Below are 19,547 nucleotides of genomic sequence, written 5' to 3'. Positions count from 1 at the left end.
ATTAAAACCTCTCCATCTCTCTCTCTCCCTTCCACTGAGACCTAGCCTTTTCAGATCAGTTCTTTGGTAAAGATAAAGATTAGATTCATTTGTCACATGTACATTTCAAAATTCAAAGTAAAATTTATTATCAAAGTACATATATGTCACCATATACAACCCTGAAGTTCATTTTCTTGCGAGCATACTCATTAAATTAATAATAGAATAACCATAATAGAATCAGTAAAAGACCTCACCAACTTAGGCACTCAACCAGTGTGAAAAAGATAACAAATGTGCAAATACAAAAATAAGAATAATAATAAATAAATGAGCAATAACTATTGAGAATATGAGATGAAAAGTCCTTGAAAGTGGTTGTGGGAAAATTCCAGTGATGGGGCAAGTGAAGTTATCCCCTTTGGTTCAAGAGCCTGATAGTTGAGGGATAATTGTTTCTGAACCTGGTGGTGAGAGTCCTGAGGCTCCTGTACCTTCTTCCTGATGGCAGCAATGAGAAGAGAGCATGACCTTGGTGGCGAGGGTTCCCGATAATGGATGCTGCTTTCCTGCGACAATGCTCTGTATCGATGTGCTCAATGGTGGGGAGGGCTTTACCCGTGATGGACTGAGCCTTCCACCAATTTTTGTAGGATTTTCTGCTTAAGGGCATCGGTGTTTCCATACCAGGCTGATGATGCTCTCCACTACACACCTGTAGAAATTTGGCAAAATTTTAAATGATATGCTAAATCTTGGCAACCTGCTAAGGAAGTAGAGGCGCTGCTATGCTTTCTTCATAATTGCACTTACCTGCAGAGCCCAGGACAAGTTCTCTGAAATAGTAACACTGAGGAATTTAAAGTTGCTGACCCTCTCCACCTCTGATCCTCCAATGAGGACTGGCTCATGGACCTCAGGTTTCCTGCTCCTGAAGTCTATAATCAGCACCTTAGTCTTGCTGACACTGAGTGAGAGGTTGTTGTTATGGACAGATTTTCAATCTCCCTCCTACACGGTGATTCATCACCACCTTTGATTTTGCCTACAAAAGTGGTGTCATCAGTATGTCATATGTCATACAGTCAGAAGTGGACACACTGTGCTTAGTCACACAGTCAGAAGTATGTTTAAACATCAAAACATGCAGAATTGTGCAGGGGACAGTCTGCAAGTGTCAGAGCACTTCCTGTATCAACGTTGCATGCCCACTAACTTATTAACCCTACCCCATCAAAGTTGCTGGTGAACGCTAATGCCCCACCTCCCCCTTGTACCCCATCCGTTATTTATTTATATACACACATTCTCTCTCTCTCTCTCCTTTTTCTTCCTCTGACTATAACCCTTGCCCATCCTCTGGGTTCCCCCCCACCCCCCCGTCTTTCTCCCCGGACCTCCTGTCCCATGATCCTCTCGTATCCCCTTTGCCAATCACCTGTCCAGCTCTTGGCTCCATCCCTCCCCCTCCTGTCTTCTCCTATCATTTTGGATCTCCCCCTCCCACTTTCACTTTCAAATCTCTTACTAATTCTTCCTTCAGTTAGCCCTGATGAAGGGTCTCGGCCTGAAACGCCAACTGTACCTCTTCCTAGAGATACCGCCTAGCCTGCTGCATTCACCAGCAACTTTGATGTGTGTTGCTTGAATTTCCAGCATCTGCAGAATTCCTGTTGTTAACCCTACCCCATAGTCTTTGGAACGTGGGGAAAAAACATGGGGGAAACCCACATGATCACAGAAAGAATGTACAAACTCCTTACAGACAGGGGGTGGGAATTGAACCCTGATTAGCAATTGGTGGCACTGACTGCTATGCCACTGTACAGTCCCAATATTATCTTTATATAAATTGAGTAATAAACTGATACTACATGGAATCCAGCTCTTCTGTCCGCCAAGTTCATACTGAAATCATTTTACACTAATGTGACATAAATGCGGTTTCATTCTCCCTGCATTCCTTTTAATTAGGTCACAAGACCATAAGCCATAGAGCAGAATTAGGGCATTTGGCCCATCGTGTCTGCTCAGCCATTCGATTGTGGCTGGTTTAGTTTCCCTCTCAAACCCATTCCCCAGCCTTTTGTCCATAATCTTTGCTGCCCTTAGGAACTGTAACCCCTTCCACCCAGATTCTACTGTTTGATTACAAGAGCAATTTAGAGTGGCTAATTAAACTGCCAGCCCAGATGTCCTATGGATGTCGGAGCAAATTGAAGCCTGGAGAATTTGCAACAATTACACAAAAATCACACATTTTCAGGATTGAACATGGGTCATTGGATTTGTAAGGCCAGAGCTCCAAGTACACCATTGTGCTGCCTTATCCTCTGGGTGAAATGTTATCCAATTATCATTTGATAAGAATCTTGTGTCTTTTGAGTGTATTACATGAGAAATATTTTGAGTGCAAGTATTCTTGTACATCAAAAATCTTTCTTTCTCTTGCTATATTGTTTAATGAGCTACAATTTCACTTGCTTTTGCACAGAGTGAATTTTCCAGTACAACTTCAATGTTATATTTTAGACAGCTCAGATTTTCCTATACTGATTGTAGAATTTCAGCTTCGGGCAGCACAGTAGAGTTGTGGTTAGCATAATGTCGTTACCACACCAGTGACCAGGTTCAATTCCCATCACCACCTGTGGAAGCTTATAGTTTTGATGCTCCATGAGTGGGTGGGTTCCCCCCCCCCAGGTGCTCTAGTTTTCTCCCACCTTCCAAAGAAGTACAAGTTGGTAGGTTAATTTTCAAATAGGTATGATTGGACAGCATGGGTTGATTGGGCCAGTAGGACCTGTTACCATGCTATATTTCTAAATACTGTAAAATAAAATTTTAAAAAATTGGGGAAAGCTGTGAATAATCATTAAATATCAGGTGATAATCTGATTTTCCAGTAGGCTGATGTGTCACTGTCTTTTTCAGAAACTACCTCTTCCGTCTCACACTGGACAATGTCTCTCTTATACAGGTAAGTTCCATTTACTCTCAAAGACTCATAGTTGGTTTAAGGTTTTGTAGATTAAAAGGGAAAATCCCTTCATTTTCTGCCTCACCAAAACAATGACTGAATTAAAGGGATAGTTGGAATGTTTGCATGGGGTACATTCAAGGGCCTCAAACATGTATGGTACCTTTGGAGCACAGTTATCAATGAGCCACACTGGTGAGGGAGGGCTCAGGTTCGATGGCTGGTCCCAACTTTGCTCAGACCACAAGACGTCGGAGCAGAATTAGGCCAATCAGCCCATTGAGGCAGCTTCTACATTCTATCACAGAATATTTATTATCCCTCTCAACCCTATTCTCCTGCCTTCTTCCCACAACCTTTGATGCCTTGACTAATCAAGAACCCATCAACCTCTACTTTAAATATATTCAGTGACTTGACCTACACAGCTATCCGTGGCAATGAGTTCCATAGATTCACTACCTTCTGGCTAAAGGAATTCCTCCTCATTACTGTTCTAAATGGACATCCCTCTAATCTGAAGCTGTACACTCTGATCCCTGACTTATCCACTATAGGGAACATTCTCTCCACATCTACTGTCTAGCCTTTCAATGTTTGATAAGTTTCAATGAGGATTTCCACCCCCCCCCCCCCCGCCCCCAATCCTTCTAAACCCAAGTACAGGTCCAGAGCCATCAAACATGTTAACCCTTTGAGATCATTCTCATGAACCTCTTCTGGACCCTCTGCAATGCCAGTATGTCTTTTCTAAGATAGGGGCCCAGAACTGCTCACAATACTCCAAATGCAGTCTGCCCATTGCCTTATAAAGACTCAGTATTATATCCTTGCATTTATATTCTCATCTTCTCTAAGTGAATGCTAGCATGGCATTTGCTTTCCTTACCACCCATTCAGCTTGCAAGTTAATCTTTAGGGGATCCTCGTGCAGTTCTGCCAAGTTCCTTTGCACCTCTGATTTATTATATATATATAAAAATTGTCCCCATTTAGAAAATAGTCTACATCTTTATTCCTTTCGTCAAAGTGCATGACTATATTCTATCCACCACTTCTTTAGCCATTCCCCCAAATCTATCTACAACCTTCTACAGGCTGCTTCCTTAACACTACCTGCCCTTCTATCCACCTTTGTATCGTCTGCAAACCTGACCACAGAGCTACCAATTCCTTCATCGAAATCACTTTTTTTTTTTTTTTTTTTTTTATAAATATAAAATATGTAAAAATAATGTGAACAGAAATGGTCCCAACACCAACCCCCGTAGCACACCACCAGTCACTAGCAGGCAACCAGAAAAGGCCTGCTTTATTTCCACTCTTTGCCTCCTGCCAGTCAGGCAATCTTCTATCCATGCTAGTATCTTTCCAGTAATACCTTGTTAAGCAGCATTATGTGCAGCACCTTGTCAAAGGCCTTCTGAAAATCCAAATAAACATCCACTGACTTTATCTATTCTGCCTGTTATTTCCTCAAAGAATTCCAAAGGGATTTGTTAAGTAAGATTTCCCCCTTGAGAAAATCTGCTGGTTTTTGGCCTATTTTATTATGCACTACCAAGTACCTCAAAAATCACATCCTTATTAGACTCCAATATCTTCCCAACCATTGAAGTCAGGCTATCTGACCTGCAATTTCCTTTCTTCTGCCTCCCTCCCTTGAAGAATGTTGTGACATTTGCAATTTTCCAGTCCCCCAGAACTATTCTAGAATCCAGTGATCCTTGAAAGATAATTACTAATGCCTTCACAATTTCTACAACTACCACGTTCAGAACTCTGGGATGTAGTTCATCTGGTCCAGCTGACTTACCTAGTGAAGACCTTCCAGCTTCCCAAGCACCTTCTCATTAGTAAGAAGCAACTACACCCACTTCTGACCCATGACATTCTCAAATTTTTAGCATGCAGTACTGCCAAAATGAAGACTGAGCCAAAATAATTGCTTGCCCACCATTTCTTTGACCCCATTACTACCTTTCCATCATCATTATCCAGTCTAATATTCACTCACTTCTCTTTTGCTCTTTGTGTATCTGGAAAAAAAAAATGGTATTCTCATATTATTGGCTAGCTTACCTTCCTATTTCTCTATTCTGCTCCTTATGGCTTTTTTAGTTGCCTTCTGTTTTTAAAAGCTTCCCAATCCTTTAACTTCTGAATATTTTTGCTATATTATATACCTTCTCTTTACCTTTTATGCCATCTTTGACTTCTCTTGTCAGCCACAGTTGTGTCATCCTCCCTTTAGAATATTTCTTCATCTTAGGAATGTATTTATCTTGCATCCTCTGATTTGTTGTCAGGGCATTGGAGCAGGGATCCAATCACAGACCCAGTACTATGCACACAGTGATATTAATTGAGTAACAAATCCCAAGGTACAAACAAAACCAGCATCAAAGTTCAGGCTGAGATCAAAACATCCAGAGAAATCCAAAAACCAGAATCAGAAAGCAGGCAGAGTCAATATTCAAATAGACAAAGTACAAGTATAAGCTACTCATATACTTCTAGAGTACAAACTAGAAAGGCTCAGGAAAACTCACTGACACAATCTGGTGAAAACACAGGACTGAAATACACTGAGCAATAAACAGAGAGGCAGATGATAAGTGGAGCACAGTGAGACACAGGTGGCAGCAATACAGGTAATAATGAGCAACAGATGAGAGACAGAGTACTCAGTATTGCAGGAGCCGGAGCAGAGCAGGAACGGGGATCGGAGCACATGGCAATACAAAACCACAGACTGACAGCTAGGGGGAAACACACAAAAAGACAGAGTTCAACTGGAAGTATTGACATTTGCTTCTAGAAACCCCAGCCATTGTTGTTCTGCCATCATCCCAGCTCATCTCTCATGCTTCTGTAATTCCCTTTATTCCATTGTAACATTATCTTCTCCCTCTCAAACTGCAGGGTGAATTCTATCAAATTATGATCACTGCCTCCCAGGAGTTCCTCTACCTAATCAAATCTGGTTGATCACACAGCACCCACTTCAGAATAGCCTTTCCCGTAGTTGTTCAACCATAAGCTGGTCTAAAAAGCCATCTTGTAGGCATTCTGCAAATTCTCTCTTGGGATCCAGCACCAACCTGATTTTCCCAATCTATCTGCATATTGAAATCCCCCATGGCTATCAGAACATTGCCCTTATGACATATCTTTTCCATTTCCCATTGAAATTTATATCCCACATCCTGGCTTCTGTTTGGGGGCTGTATATAACTCCCATTAGGGTCTGCAGTGAACTCTACCCACAAGGGTTCTATAACTTTTGATCCTATGCCCTTTCTTAGGATTTGATTTATTTTTTACCTCTTTGTCCTTTTGATACAACGTGTATCGTTGGATTTTAAGCTTCTAGCTGTGATCTTCTGTAGGCCATGACTCAGTGATGCCTACAATGTCATACCCGATAATCTCTAACTGCACTGCAAGATCATCTGCCTTATTCCATACACTGCATGCTTTCAAATATAACACCTTTAGTCTTGTATTCATCCCCTTTTCGATTTTACTCTCATGTTACACTTCAACTCATCCCACTGACTGCAAATTTGCCCTATCATCTGCCTGTCCTTCCTCACAGTCTCACTACACATACAACTGCCCCACCCTCAGATCTATTGCTCAGGTTCCCATTTCCCTGCCAAATGAGTTTAAATCAGAGGTTGACCACCTGGAATCCATAGACCCCTCGCTTAATGGTAGCGGTCCATGGCATAAAAAACGTTGGGAACCCTTCCCAATAGCTCTAGCAAATTTGCCTGCAAGGGTATGGCTGTTGGGAAAACTGTTGCCGGACTGTGTGAATAACATTACAAGGGTTCATTGCAAATAAACAGTGATTCCCCGATACTCAGAAGGTTCAGGGATGAATTGAGTGGAGTTTCCAAAACACTGTAAACATAGAGACAAAACATAGAACATAGATCAGGAAATAACAGGAAGGGTGGAGAAAGGAGAGTCAGTGGATGTTGTTTACTTGGGCCTTCAGAGAGCCTTTGACAAGGTATTGCACCAAACAAGATAAGGGCCCATGGTACTTCAGGAAAGATACTAGCATGGACAGAGTATTGGCTCAGAATCAGAATCAGGTTTAATATCACCAGCATACAGTATGTTGTGAAATTTATTGTATTGTGGCAGCAGTACAGTTAAATACTTAAAAACTATAAATTACAATAGGAAGTGTTTGTGTGTATATATAATATATATAAATTTATTTAATATATTTAATATATATTAAATTTTTATATATATAAAATAAATAGTGGAAAAAGAGAGAGAAAAATACTGAGGAAATGTTCATGGGTTTATTGTCCATTGAATGTGTGTCTTCAGGCTCCTGTAGCCTCATCCTGAATGGGAACAATGAGATGAGGGCATGTCATGGGTATTGGGCTCCTTACTGATGGATGCCAACTTTTTGAGACGCTGCCTTTTGAAGGTATCTTGGATGCTGGGAAGGCTGGTGCCCATGATGCAGTTGGCTGAGTTTACAACTTTCTGCAGCTATTTCTGATCCTGTGCAGTGGCCCCTCCATGCCAAGTGATGATACAACCAGTTAGAATGTTCTCCATGTTCTGTAGAAATTTGTGTGTGACTTTTGTGACATATCGATTCTCCTCAAGCTCCTAATGAAATTCATTAGCACAGTTCTTTGTAATTGCATCAGTTTGCTGGGTCCAGGATAGATCTTCAGAGATGTTGACACCCAGGAACTTGAAACTGCTCACCTTTTCCACTGCTGATCCCTTGATGAGGACTGGTGTGTGTTCCCTCAACTTACTCTTCCTGAAGTCCAAAAATAATTCCTTGGTCTTAATGACATAGAGTGCAAGGTTGTTATTGCAGCACCACTCAACCAGCTGATCTATTTCACTCCTGTATGCCTCCTTGTCACCATCTGAAATTCTGCCAACAATAATTGTGTCATCAATAAATTTATAGATGGTGTTTGAGTCATGCCTAGCCACAATGAGGTACATGTAGAAAGAGTAGAGCAGTGGACTAAGCACACATTCTTGAGGTGTGCCAGTGCTGATTGTTGGTGAGGAGGAGGTGTTATTTCCGATCTCCATAGATTGTGGTCTCCTGGTGAGGAAGTCAAGGATCCAGTTGAAGGAGTTACAGAGGCCCAGGTTTTGGAGCTTTTTGATTGGAACTAAGAGTATTATTGAGTTGAATTCTGTGCTATAGTCAATTAAAGTTCAGGTGACCCAAGGCCAAGTGGAGAGCCAGTGAGATTGCTGACTGGAAGGAAGCAAAGTGTGGGAAAAGAGGGGGCCTTTAAAGGTGACTAGTGGTGTTTGGAGTTGCGACTGCTTCTTTTCACATTATATATCAATGATTTAGATGATGAAATTAATGGCTTTGTGGCTAAGTTGTGGATGATGTAGAGGGACAGATGGAATATAGCGTAGGGAAGTGTATGGTCGTATACTTTTGTAGAAGGAATAAAAGCGTACACTATTTTCTAAACAAGGATAAAATTCAAAAATCAGAGGTACGGAGGGATTTCAGAGTCCTCATGCAGGATTCCCTAAAGGTTAGCTTGCAAGTTGACTCAGTGGTAAGGAAGGCTAATGTAATATTAGCATTCATTTTGATAGGACTATAATATAAAAGCATGGATGTAATGCTGAGGCTTTGGAAGGCATTTGTCAGACTGTACTTGACTGCACTTGGAGTATTGTGAGTAATTATGCGCTCCTTATCTCAAGATATACTGGCACTGGAGAGGTCCAGAGGAGGTTCATGAGGATGATTTCAGGAATGAAACAGTTATGAGAAGTGTTTGACTGCTCTAGGCATGTGCTTGCTGGGGTTGAGAAGAATGAGGGTGGATCTCATGAAACCTATCGAATATTGAAAGGTCTAGATACAGTGAGTGTGAAGAGGATATTTCCTATCCTGGGTATGTCTAGGACCAGAGGGCACAGGATCAGAATAGAGGGACATGCCTTTAGAACAGAGATGACAAGGAATTTATTTAGCCAGAGGCTAGTGAAGCCGTAGAATTCATTACTGCAGAGGGCTGTGGAGGCCAAATCATTGGTAATTTTTAAAGCAGAGGTTGACAGTTTCTTGATTAGTAAGGGCATCAAAGGTTACAGGGAGAAGGCAGGAGTATTGGGTTGAGAGGCATAATATATCAGCCTTGATAGAATGGTGTGGCAGACTCAATGGGCTGAAAGGGCCTAATTCTGTTCTTATGGTTTCAATGGTCTTCCAAACACGTGCATGTCAGTAGGCTAATTCACCACTGGAAGTTGCCTGTAGTTTGTGTAGTCTCCTGTCCCAATTAAGCAGCATAGTGTCCAAATTCCTAGCTATTTTCATGATTAATTGATGGACCAAACAGCTGGAATCCATTGCATTAGTATTTGCTGTGGTGTGTTGGTGTGTGACAGGCAACAAAAAAAACGTCTATAGAGAGAAAAGAATAAAATAAAAAAAAAGCTTAGAGGTTAAAGTACAGATATGGATCAAAATATACATAAGTACATAGATTTACAATGTAAATAGCAGTATATAAGTGGTTTAAAGGGTCTTTAGTGCAGTGACTGAGGGGGGTAACAGATAGGATGGTTAGGAAGGACTAACTAGAATGGTTGATTAGATTAACTACCTGGGGGAAGAAACTTTGGAGAGAGTGTGAAACTTTTGTTTTAGTAGCTCTATAGCACTTTCCAGAAGGGAGCTTTTGGAAAAGGTAATTTGCAGGGTGGAGAGTGTCCTCAACGATTTTCCTGCTACCTTCTTTGTCCTGGACACATCAAGTCCTCCAGCAGACTGCAGCCAATGAATGGATGAAGTTTTAAAACAAGTCTCCACCTGCCTCCCCAAGTAGGTTTAAGGTCCCATTGCATCATTTCAGAGAAAAGTAATGATGCTCTCCATAGTCTCCTGCTCAACATTTACACTCAATTAACATTGTTAGGCAGGCCCTGGACTCACAGATGACTTGCTTCCAATTCAGTCCTATGAGCATTGAGGAGACTGGTGATAGAATCATACAGTCATGGGACATTACTGTACAGAAACAGGCCCGTCGGTCCACTCAGTCTGTGCTGAAATACTATTGTGCCTAGTTCCATCACCCCACATCTGGACCATCTATGAACTTATCCAAACTTCTCTTAAATGTTTCAATAGAAGCCACATTCACCACTTATGCTGGCATTCCATGGCATAGTGGAATCACCCATCACCCTCTGAGTGAAAAAGTTGCACCTCAGGTTATAACCATATAACCATATAACAATAACAGCACGGAAACAGGCCATCTCGGCCCTTCTAGTCCATGCCGAACTCTTACTCTCACCTAGTCCCACCGACCTGCACCCAGCCCATAACCCTCCATTCCTTTCCTGTCCATATAGCTATCCAATTTAACTTAAAACGACAACATCAAACCTGCCTCAACCACTTCTGCTGGAAGCTCGTTCCACACAGTTACTACTCTCTGAGTAAAGAAGTTCCCCCTCATGTTACCCCTAAACTTTTGCCCTTTGACTCTCAACTCATGTCCTCTTGTTAAGGTTCCCCTTAAATGTTTCACCTTTCACCCTTAACTTATGACCTCTAGTTCTAGTGTCAACTAACCTCAGAGGAAAAAAGCCTGCTTGCATTTACCTTTAGTCTGATAATTTTGTACGCCATCAGATCTCTCCTCATTCTCTGTGCTCGAGGGAATGAAGTCCTAACCTGTCGGTCCTCAAGTCCCAGCAACATCCTTGTCCTTGTAAAATTTCTCTGTATTTTTTCAATCTTTCATATGCTGCACACAATATTCTAAATTAGGCTTCATCACTGTGTTATACAATTTCAACATAACATCCCAACTCCTGTACTCTGAATTATGAAGGTCAGTCTGCCAAAAGCTCTCTCTAGGACCCTGTCTACCTCTGACACCACTTTTAAAGCTATGTGAGATCTGTTAGCTCTGACTTGATGATCAATAGAGTGAGTGAGATGTTTGCGAGGTGGAGTGCCCCGTATACTGTTAATGCTGTGGTTCTGTGTTCTTCTGACACGTGAACGAGGTATGTATGTGCTCAAGTTCACTGAAAGCAGCATTACAGAAAGTGAAAAACATTTGTCACGGCATTGAGTGTCGGGGTTGGGATATCATGTTACAGTTGTACAAAATGTTGCTGAGATGGCACTTCAAGTATTGTGTACAATTTCGGTCGCCCTTTTTTAGGAAAGGTATTATTAAACTGGAAGGAATGCAGGGAAGATTTCTACAATGCTGCCAGGACTTGAGAGCCTGAGTGATAAGGAGTGGCCGGACAGGCTAGGACTTTATTCCTTGGAACATAGGCGACTGAGGTGTATAAAATCATGAGTGGTATAGATAGGGTAAATGTACAGTCATTTTGTCAGTGAAGGGGAACTGAAAACAAAAGGGCATAGGTTTAAAGTGAGTTAAAAGCAGCAACTTCTTCATGCAGAGTGCGCATATGGATTGCACTAACAGAGGAAGTGGTTGAGGGAGATTTGAAGTATACCTGGATAAGAGGAGTTTAAAAATTTAAAGTTTAGCTTTATTTGTGTCATGTATATTAGAAGGGGTGGGTATTTGAAGACTGATATTAGGAGGTGTTTCTTCAGTTTGATGGCTGTTAATTTTTGCTTGCAGGGAAGGGGGTAGTCAGGAGTTGGAGATTTGCAAGGCTGAAATGGTTAGACTTTGGACACAAAGGAAATCAAGGGATACAGAGACAGAATGGGAATGGGCGGAAGATTGGCTGCAATAGTACACGTAATGTAGAACACAGAACAGTATAGCTCACAGATAGGGCCTTCAGTCCTTGGTGCTGTGCTGAACTAATGAAACTAGTATGAAGAGCTTGTTCTTATTTCTCATGTTTTCATGTTTAAGTCAATTTTCTTCTTGGGCTCTTAGTTTACGGGAATCATTATTCCAGGATTGTTTTCCCTTTCTTTGTCCCCTTATCTACTGAATCTAAAGGACCTTCTTGTCCATCCTCAAAGCTTTCCACCGTATTGTTCATATCCACAATCATTAACCTTGTGCTGATTGCAGATTGTGTTCCCTTGTGTGTAGAAACTTGCTCTTCCACAGGGTGTTCTGATGAGTGGTTGCATCAAAGAGAACGATGGAGCAATATGCTCTGCTGAGGAACCTTTTATTCCTTTTCTTTTCCAAACGATAAAGACTTGCTTTTTCTTACAGTAATGATTCATTGCTTTTGAAATGAATAAGATGCAAATTCTAACTGGTATTTTCTTGTACAAGAGTATATGGACCCATTTCCATCAAACTGGCAATGACCAACATAGGCTTTTCTGTATTTTTCCAGTGTAAGAGAGAATTAGACTTTTTTTTTAGATTAGATTATGAGGACACGCAGTCTTCTTTTATTGTCATTTAGTAATGCATGCATTAAGAAATGATATAATATTCCTCCAGTGTGATATCACAAAACAGACCAAGACTGAAAAAAACTAACAAAACCACATAATTATAACATATAGTTACAACAGTGCAACAATACCATAACTTGATGAAGAACAGGCCATGGCACAGTAAAAGTTCAAAGTCTCTCAAATGTCCCACATCTCACGCAGACGGGAGAAGGAAGAAAAACTGGCCTTGCCATGCCCGACCACAGTCCGACTCTGAGTCGTCCGAAAACTTCGAGCCTCAGATCAGCCCTCCGACACTGAGTACCGAGCACCATCTCTATCCGAACGATTTGACCTCAGTCTCGGTCGCCAGCAGCAGACAAAGTCGGGGATTTGGAGGCCTTCCCTCCGGAAGATTCTTGATTGCTCAGTAACAGCGGCAGCGAACTGGCGTTTCAGAAGTTTCTCCAGATGTTCCTTTGTCCTTTCACGTTTGTCTCCATCAATTATATTAGTTTTTCTCTGCACACAAGTACCACATTTGTGTTTGCTACTTCCAAATATGTGGGTGTGAAAATAAAAACAAACAGCAGATGCTGAAAGTCTGAAGTAAAAACAGAAAGTGTGTGCAGTTTTGGTCACCCACCTACAGGAAGTATATCAATAAGATTGAAAGAAGGCAAGAGAATTTACAGCGATGTTACTGGGATTTGAGGACCTGAGTTATAGGGAAAGGTTGAATAAGTTTGGACTTTATTCCCTAGAGTGTAGGAGAATGAGGGGAAATTTGATAGCATACAAAATTATGAAGAGTATAGGTAAATGCAAGCAAGTTTTTTCACTGACGTTGATTGAGACTAGATCTAGAGGTCACAGGTTAAGGATGAAAGGTGAAACATTTAAGAGGAATATGAGGAGGAACTTCACTGAGAGGGTGGTGAGAGTATGGAATGGGCTGTCAGTGGAAATGTGGACATGGAACATCTAGGGGTCAAATGTCATCCATTTTATCTGCCAAGGGTGTTTTCCTCCATCAGGCACAAAATTGCACACCCTGATGCCTTCCCTACCATTGCAGGAGATTCAAAAAGGCCATCTTGAAGAAGTCTCTGAACATTTACCACCAATATATCACCTGTAGAACCAAAGGAGCCCACACACTTGACTACCATTATACCACCATCAGCAATGCTTACTGTGCCATCCCACGCTCACACTTTGGAAAGTGCGATCAGCTGGCTGTACTTCTACTCCCAGCGTATAGGCAGAGACTAAAGACTGCAGCACCAAGATGGCATGGTCATGGGAGGCAGAGGAGAGCTTACAGGACTGCTTTGAGTCAGGGGACTGGATGTTATTCAGAGATTCATCTTCAAGTCTGAATGAATGAGCCACAGTTGTCACCAACTTCATCAAAACCTGTGAGGATGAGTGTGTGCCTTCGAGAACATACTGGACATACCCAAATCAAAAGTTGTGGATGAACTAGAAGATTTGTAAGCTGCTGAGGGCTATATCTGCGGCATTCTAGACCGGTGATCCGGAACCTGCTGAGGGCTATACCTGCGGCACTCTAGACCGGTGATCTGGAACCTGCTGAGGGCTATATCTGCGGTACTCTAGACCGGTGATCCGGAACCTGCTGAGGGCTATATCTGCGGCACTCTAGACTGGTGATCCAGAACCTGCTGAGGGCTATATCTGCGGCACTCTAGACCGGTGATCCAGAAACTGCTGAGGGCTATATCTGCGGCACTCTAGACCGGTGATCCAGAACCTGCTGAGGGCTATATCTGCGGCACTCTAGACCGGTGATCCAGAACTGTACAAGAAGTCCCAGTACGACCTATGGAAGGCTGTCCTTATCCAATTGAGCTTAGAGATAGAATTGGATGCACGTCAGCTCTGGCAAGGTTTGCAGGGCATTGCTTTCTACAGAGTGAAACCTAACATCATGAATGGCAGTGATACTTCCCTCCCAGATGAGCTCAACACCTTTTATACACGCCTTGAAAGGGAGAATAAACTACATCTATGCAAATCCCTGCAGCTTTCTTTGACCCTGTGACCTCTGTCTCAAAGACCAATATCAGATAATCTTTCACGAGGGTGAAGTTTCACTCGGCATCAGGCCCTGACGGTGTACCTGGAAGGGCTCTGAAAACCTGTTACAACCTACTGGTGGGAGTGTTTAAGGACATCTTCAGTCTCTCAGTGCTGCGGTTGGATGTTCCCGTCTGCTTCAAAAGGGCGACAATCATACCAGTGCCCAAGAAGAGCAGGGAGAGCTGCCTTAACGACTACTGTCCAGGGGCACTCACATCTATTGTGATGAAGTCCTTTGAGAGATTGGTCATGGCCAATCAATTCCTGCCCAAGCATGGATCTGGATTTTATCTATCACCACAATTTGTCTACAGTGAATGCAACCTCACTGGCTCCTTGCTTGGCCTTGGATGACTTAGATATGTCACATAAGCATGTCACACATGCTGGTAATATTAAACCTGATTCTGATTCTGGATGAAAGTTCAATCTCAAACTTTGAGAGAGGTTTGCTTATGTACATGGGTGGGTTGGGTATGGAAGGCTATAGTCCAGGTGCAGGTCGATGGGATGAAGCAGAATAATAGGTCAACATGGACTAGATGGGCCAAAGTGCCTGATTCTGTGCTGTAGTGCTCTGTGACTCTAAAATACTGGAAATACTCAGCACGCCAGGCAGCATCTGTGGGAAGAGAAAGAGGGATATTGGTATTGGTATAGATTTATTAAAAACAGGAGAAGTTCTGCAGATGTTTGAAATCCAAAGCAACGCACACACACAGCATGCTGGAGGAACTCAGCAGGTCAGGCAGTGTCTATGGAAATGAATATTATAGTCACCTGTACCAAGATGTAGTGAAAAGCTCATCATACGTACTGTCCATACAGATCAAATCATTACTCATTGCATTGCCGGAGAACAGTAACAATGCAGAATAAAGTGTAACAGCTATAGAGAAAATGCAGTGCAGGTAATAAGGTGCATGATCATAACAAAGTAGATTGTGAGGTCAAGAGTGCATCTTATTGTTCAAGAGATCCATTCAAGTGTTTGATAACAGTGGGATACAAGCTGTCCTTGAGCCTGGTGGTAAGTACTTTCAGCCCAGGGAGAGAGGAGAGAAGAATGAATGTCTGGGATGGGTGGGTCTTTCATTACTGAAGCAGCAAGAAACATAGATGGAGTCCATAGGGGAGAGGCTGGTTCCTCTGATGTGCTGAGCTGTGTCCACAACTCTCTGCAGTTTCTTGCAGTCACTTGCAGAGCAGTTGCCATGCCAAGGAATGCATGCAGATAGGATGCTTTCTATGGTACATCAGTAAAAATTGGTAAGGGTCAATGCGGTTGTGCCAAATTTCTTTGGCCTCCTGAAGAAGTGGAGGCATTGATGGACTTTCTTGGCAGTTACATCAATGTGGCTGGTCCGAGACAGTGTAAAAGTTGTAATTGTACTCATTTCCAATACTTCCTCTGGCAGATTGTTGCATATACCACCACTCTGTGTGAAGTTGCCCTCAGTTTCCTTTCAGTAGACAGGCTCAAGGATAGCTTCTATCATGCTGTGATAGACTATTTAATGGACCTCTTGTGTGATAAGATAGACTCGACCTCACAATCCATCTCGACATGACCTTGCACCTTATGGTCTGCACCTGTACCACAAAGCACTGATGTGATGAAATCATGTGTAGCATGCAATGGCAAGCCTTCCACCGTATCTCAGTACATGTAGCAATAATAAATCGATTCCCAATTCCTTTCTGAGGGGGCTGAAGAGAGCTGGACTTTGCACATCTATACTCGTGTCCTACAGGTGCAGAGTTGAGAATATCCTAACATGCTGCATCACTGCACGGTACAGAAACTGCACTGCAGTGGACAGGAAGGTTTCGAAGCTGCCCAGTGCATCACTGGCACCAGCCTACTCGCCATCAAAGACAAATATTCAGAAAGGTGCTGGAGAAGGGTCAGTAACATCATGAAAGATCCCACCCACTCTGCTCATGGACAATTTGTCCCACTCCCATCAGAGGGGAGGCTAAGTAGCATCCAAGCAGGACCACCAGACTCAAAAACAGTTACTTTCCTCAAACAGTAAGGCTGATCAACATCTCCACCCAGTAACCCACCACAACCACCACCATGACTACTTTATCATTTCCTGTCAGCGTCACCCCACTAAGTACAGATACTCTTGTGTTTAGTGTCACTTTATAGACATAAAAATAATTTGCTGTATGTACAGTATATAAGCTATCTATAGATATTGTGTTTTTAATTGTTGTGTTCTTTAGCTTATTATGTATTTTTTGTGCTGTATCAGATCCAGAGTAACAATTATTTCATTCTCCTTTACACCTGTGTACTGGAAATGACATTAAACAATCTTGAGTCTTGAATTTTGAATCAATTTTAATCTTCCAGCTCTCAGATTAAACCTGTGCCCTCTGGTTTTTTATATGTCTTCCCTGCGAAAAAGGCTGTGTGCATTTACCCTGTTTTTACTCCTCGTGTGTTGATGCAACTTAGGTCAACATACTCCGAGAAAGGAGTGTGGTGGTGAATTAATGTGGAAGGCAATGGGATGCAAATGTCATCACTGTGGTGGGCTTGTCTTTTTTCTTTGTCTTTCCCTCTGTTCCCATCTGTTTCCTACTTTTCTCCCACACTTTTGCTCTTTATACAAATGTCAGCTGTCTGGGTGCCAGATTTTTTTTAGGAAAGTTGTGAAAGCTTTAGAAGTGATGTAGAAGAGATTTACATAAAGTTTTCAGAGATGTGAATGGACTGCAGAAGCTGGGACAGGAATGATGAGACAAAATCCAAGAGAGGTCAGGTACCAGATACGGTACAGACAGTACAGTGATGTAATGGTTAGTGCAATGGCTTTACAGATATCAGATACGATACAGACAGTACAGTGATGTAACGGTTAGTGCAATGGCTTTACAGATATCAGATATGATACGGACAACACAGTGATGCAGGGGTTAGTGCAATGGCTTTACAGATATCAGATACGGTACAGACAGTACAGTGATGTAACGGTTAGTGCAATGGCTTTACAGATATCAGATACGGTACGGACAACACAGTGATGCAGGGGTTAGTGCAGAGGTTTTACAGATATCAGATATGATACGGACAGTACAGTGGTGTAGCAGTTAGTGCAATGGTTTTATAGCGGCGGTGATCACTGATCAGGGTTCAATTCCCACTACTGTCTGTAAGGAGTTTGTGCATTCTCCCTGTGAGCTCTGGATGCTCCGGTTTCCTCCTACATTGCAAAGGTGCATGGCTGGGTTAATAAGTTGTTGTCTTACTATGTTGGTGCCGAAGTGTGGTGCTGCTTGCCCAGCACAATCCTTATAGATTTGATTTGATGCAAAATGATGCATTTCACTTATGTTTCGATGTACAGGTGACAAATAAAGCTAATTTTTAATCTTTAATCTCAACTTTACAAATTGGATTTTGGGAGCTTCCTGGTTACAAATTGGCTGAAACAAATCTTAAGTTGTAAACCACATTTCCAAAAAGTCTTCATTTGTTGTAAAATGCCTTAAAACAAAGCTTTATCCCACTAATATCCCAAAACAATATGGAGGTCAATGTGACGAGAATGAATAACAGTTTGGCATGGACTAGATGGACGCAAGGACCTGTTTCTGTGCTGTAGTACTCCATGATTCCGTGACTGTAGATGCTGTAGAATTTTCAGGCACTTGCTGATCAAAATCATCTGGTTTTATCTTTGCCATCTCACCACCCCAAATTTTTGGAAACAGAATTCAGATCTCACTAATTTCACCTTCCCTCCATCCTGCCATCTCTCCAACCCCTGCAGTTTTTCCATGACTGCACGTGCTTAGATAGGGTAGGTAGTAAGAGACTTTCCCATGAATCTGAGGAAACCTAAGCTAGAAGGCATTGGTTTAATGTATGGGGTAGCAGGTCCAAGGGAGAATATTTTCCCATAAGGAGGGTGGTTTGAAATTGGAGGGCACTGCTTCTTTTGAGTGGTGGAGGCAGAGATGCTCATGACATTGAGACAAATCTGGACAAACATTTGAATTGCCTAAGTATCAATGGCTATAGACTGCATGCTGGTAAGTGGTGTGTACTGCAGTGGATATTTGATGGTTGGAATGAACAAGGTGTTCCTGTGCTCTGTAACTGCCTGACTATGATTCCAAAATGCTTTGGGAAGTTCAGAGGAAGCCACTGTAGTGCTGCTGCCTCTCAGCTCCAGCGACACAGGTTCAATCCTGACCTTGGGTGCTGTCTGTGTGGACTTGGCACACTCTCCTTGGGACCATATGTGTTTCCCCCAGGTGCTCTGTTCCCCTCCCAAATCCCAAAGATGTCCTAGTATTGGAATTGGTTTATTATTGTCTTGCAGACTATGGTATGGATCAAATAATTACACCATGCATTGAAGTAGAATAAAGTAAAAAATGCAGAATAATGTGTAGCAACTACAGAAAAAGAGAAGTGCAATAAGGTGCAGGATCATAACGAGGTAGATTGTAAGGTCAGGAGTCCATCTTATCATGCAAGGGAACTATTCAATAGTCTTACAACTGTACAGTAGAAGCTGGGTGGTACGTAGTTCCAGGCTTTTGTGCCTCCTGCCTAATGGGAGAGAGGGGAGGGGAGAAGAGAGAATATCCAAGGTGTGGGGGCGGGGGGTGGTGTTAGGGTCTTTGCTTACACTAGCTGATTTACTGAGGTGGCGGGAAGTGTAGATGGAGTCCAGGGAGGGGAAACAGGTTTCCACAAAGTGCTGAGTTACGTCCACAACTCTCTGCAATCTCAAGCAGCACTCGCCATACCGCGGTTTCATGCATCCAGATAGGATGTGTTCTATGGTCAGCAACTGAAAGTAGTAAGGGTGGATGGAAATGTGCCAAGTTCCTAAGGAAGAAGAGGTGTTGGCGAACTTCCTTGGCCATAGTAGGTTATTTGGCTGTAAGTGGCAAAAGGAGCTGGTGGCCAAGTGAGAGAGTGGGTTTCAGAACAGGAAGGCAATAAGGAGATAGGAGATGGGATTACATTGCAAGGAGTCAGCAAGGACACATTCTGCATTATAACCCACGCAGACACCTTCCTGTCACAGATCACGCAGACACGTTCCGTTTCAC

General features: G+C 42.4%; 1 protein-coding gene across 2 annotated transcripts in view; it reads left to right on the top strand.

The window, feature by feature from the left end:
• sema5ba (sema domain, seven thrombospondin repeats (type 1 and type 1-like), transmembrane domain (TM) and short cytoplasmic domain, (semaphorin) 5Ba) overlaps positions 1-19,547 on the top strand; it is a 539,592-nt gene that overhangs the window by 294,543 nt on the left and 225,502 nt on the right. For both annotated transcript variants that reach the window (XM_072260941.1, XM_072260942.1), the window contains one exon: positions 2,917-2,962. In XM_072260941.1, the coding sequence (XP_072117042.1) occupies positions 2,917-2,962 (46 nt within the window). The remainder of the gene's footprint in view (positions 1-2,916; positions 2,963-19,547) is intronic.

Source organism: Mobula birostris, chromosome 6 (genome assembly GCF_030028105.1).
Source record: "Mobula birostris isolate sMobBir1 chromosome 6, sMobBir1.hap1, whole genome shotgun sequence".
Lineage (NCBI taxonomy): Eukaryota > Metazoa > Chordata > Chondrichthyes > Myliobatiformes > Myliobatidae > Mobula > Mobula birostris.
The sequence above is the reverse complement of the archived record's forward strand: the minus strand, read 5'-3'. Positions and strand labels throughout refer to the sequence as shown.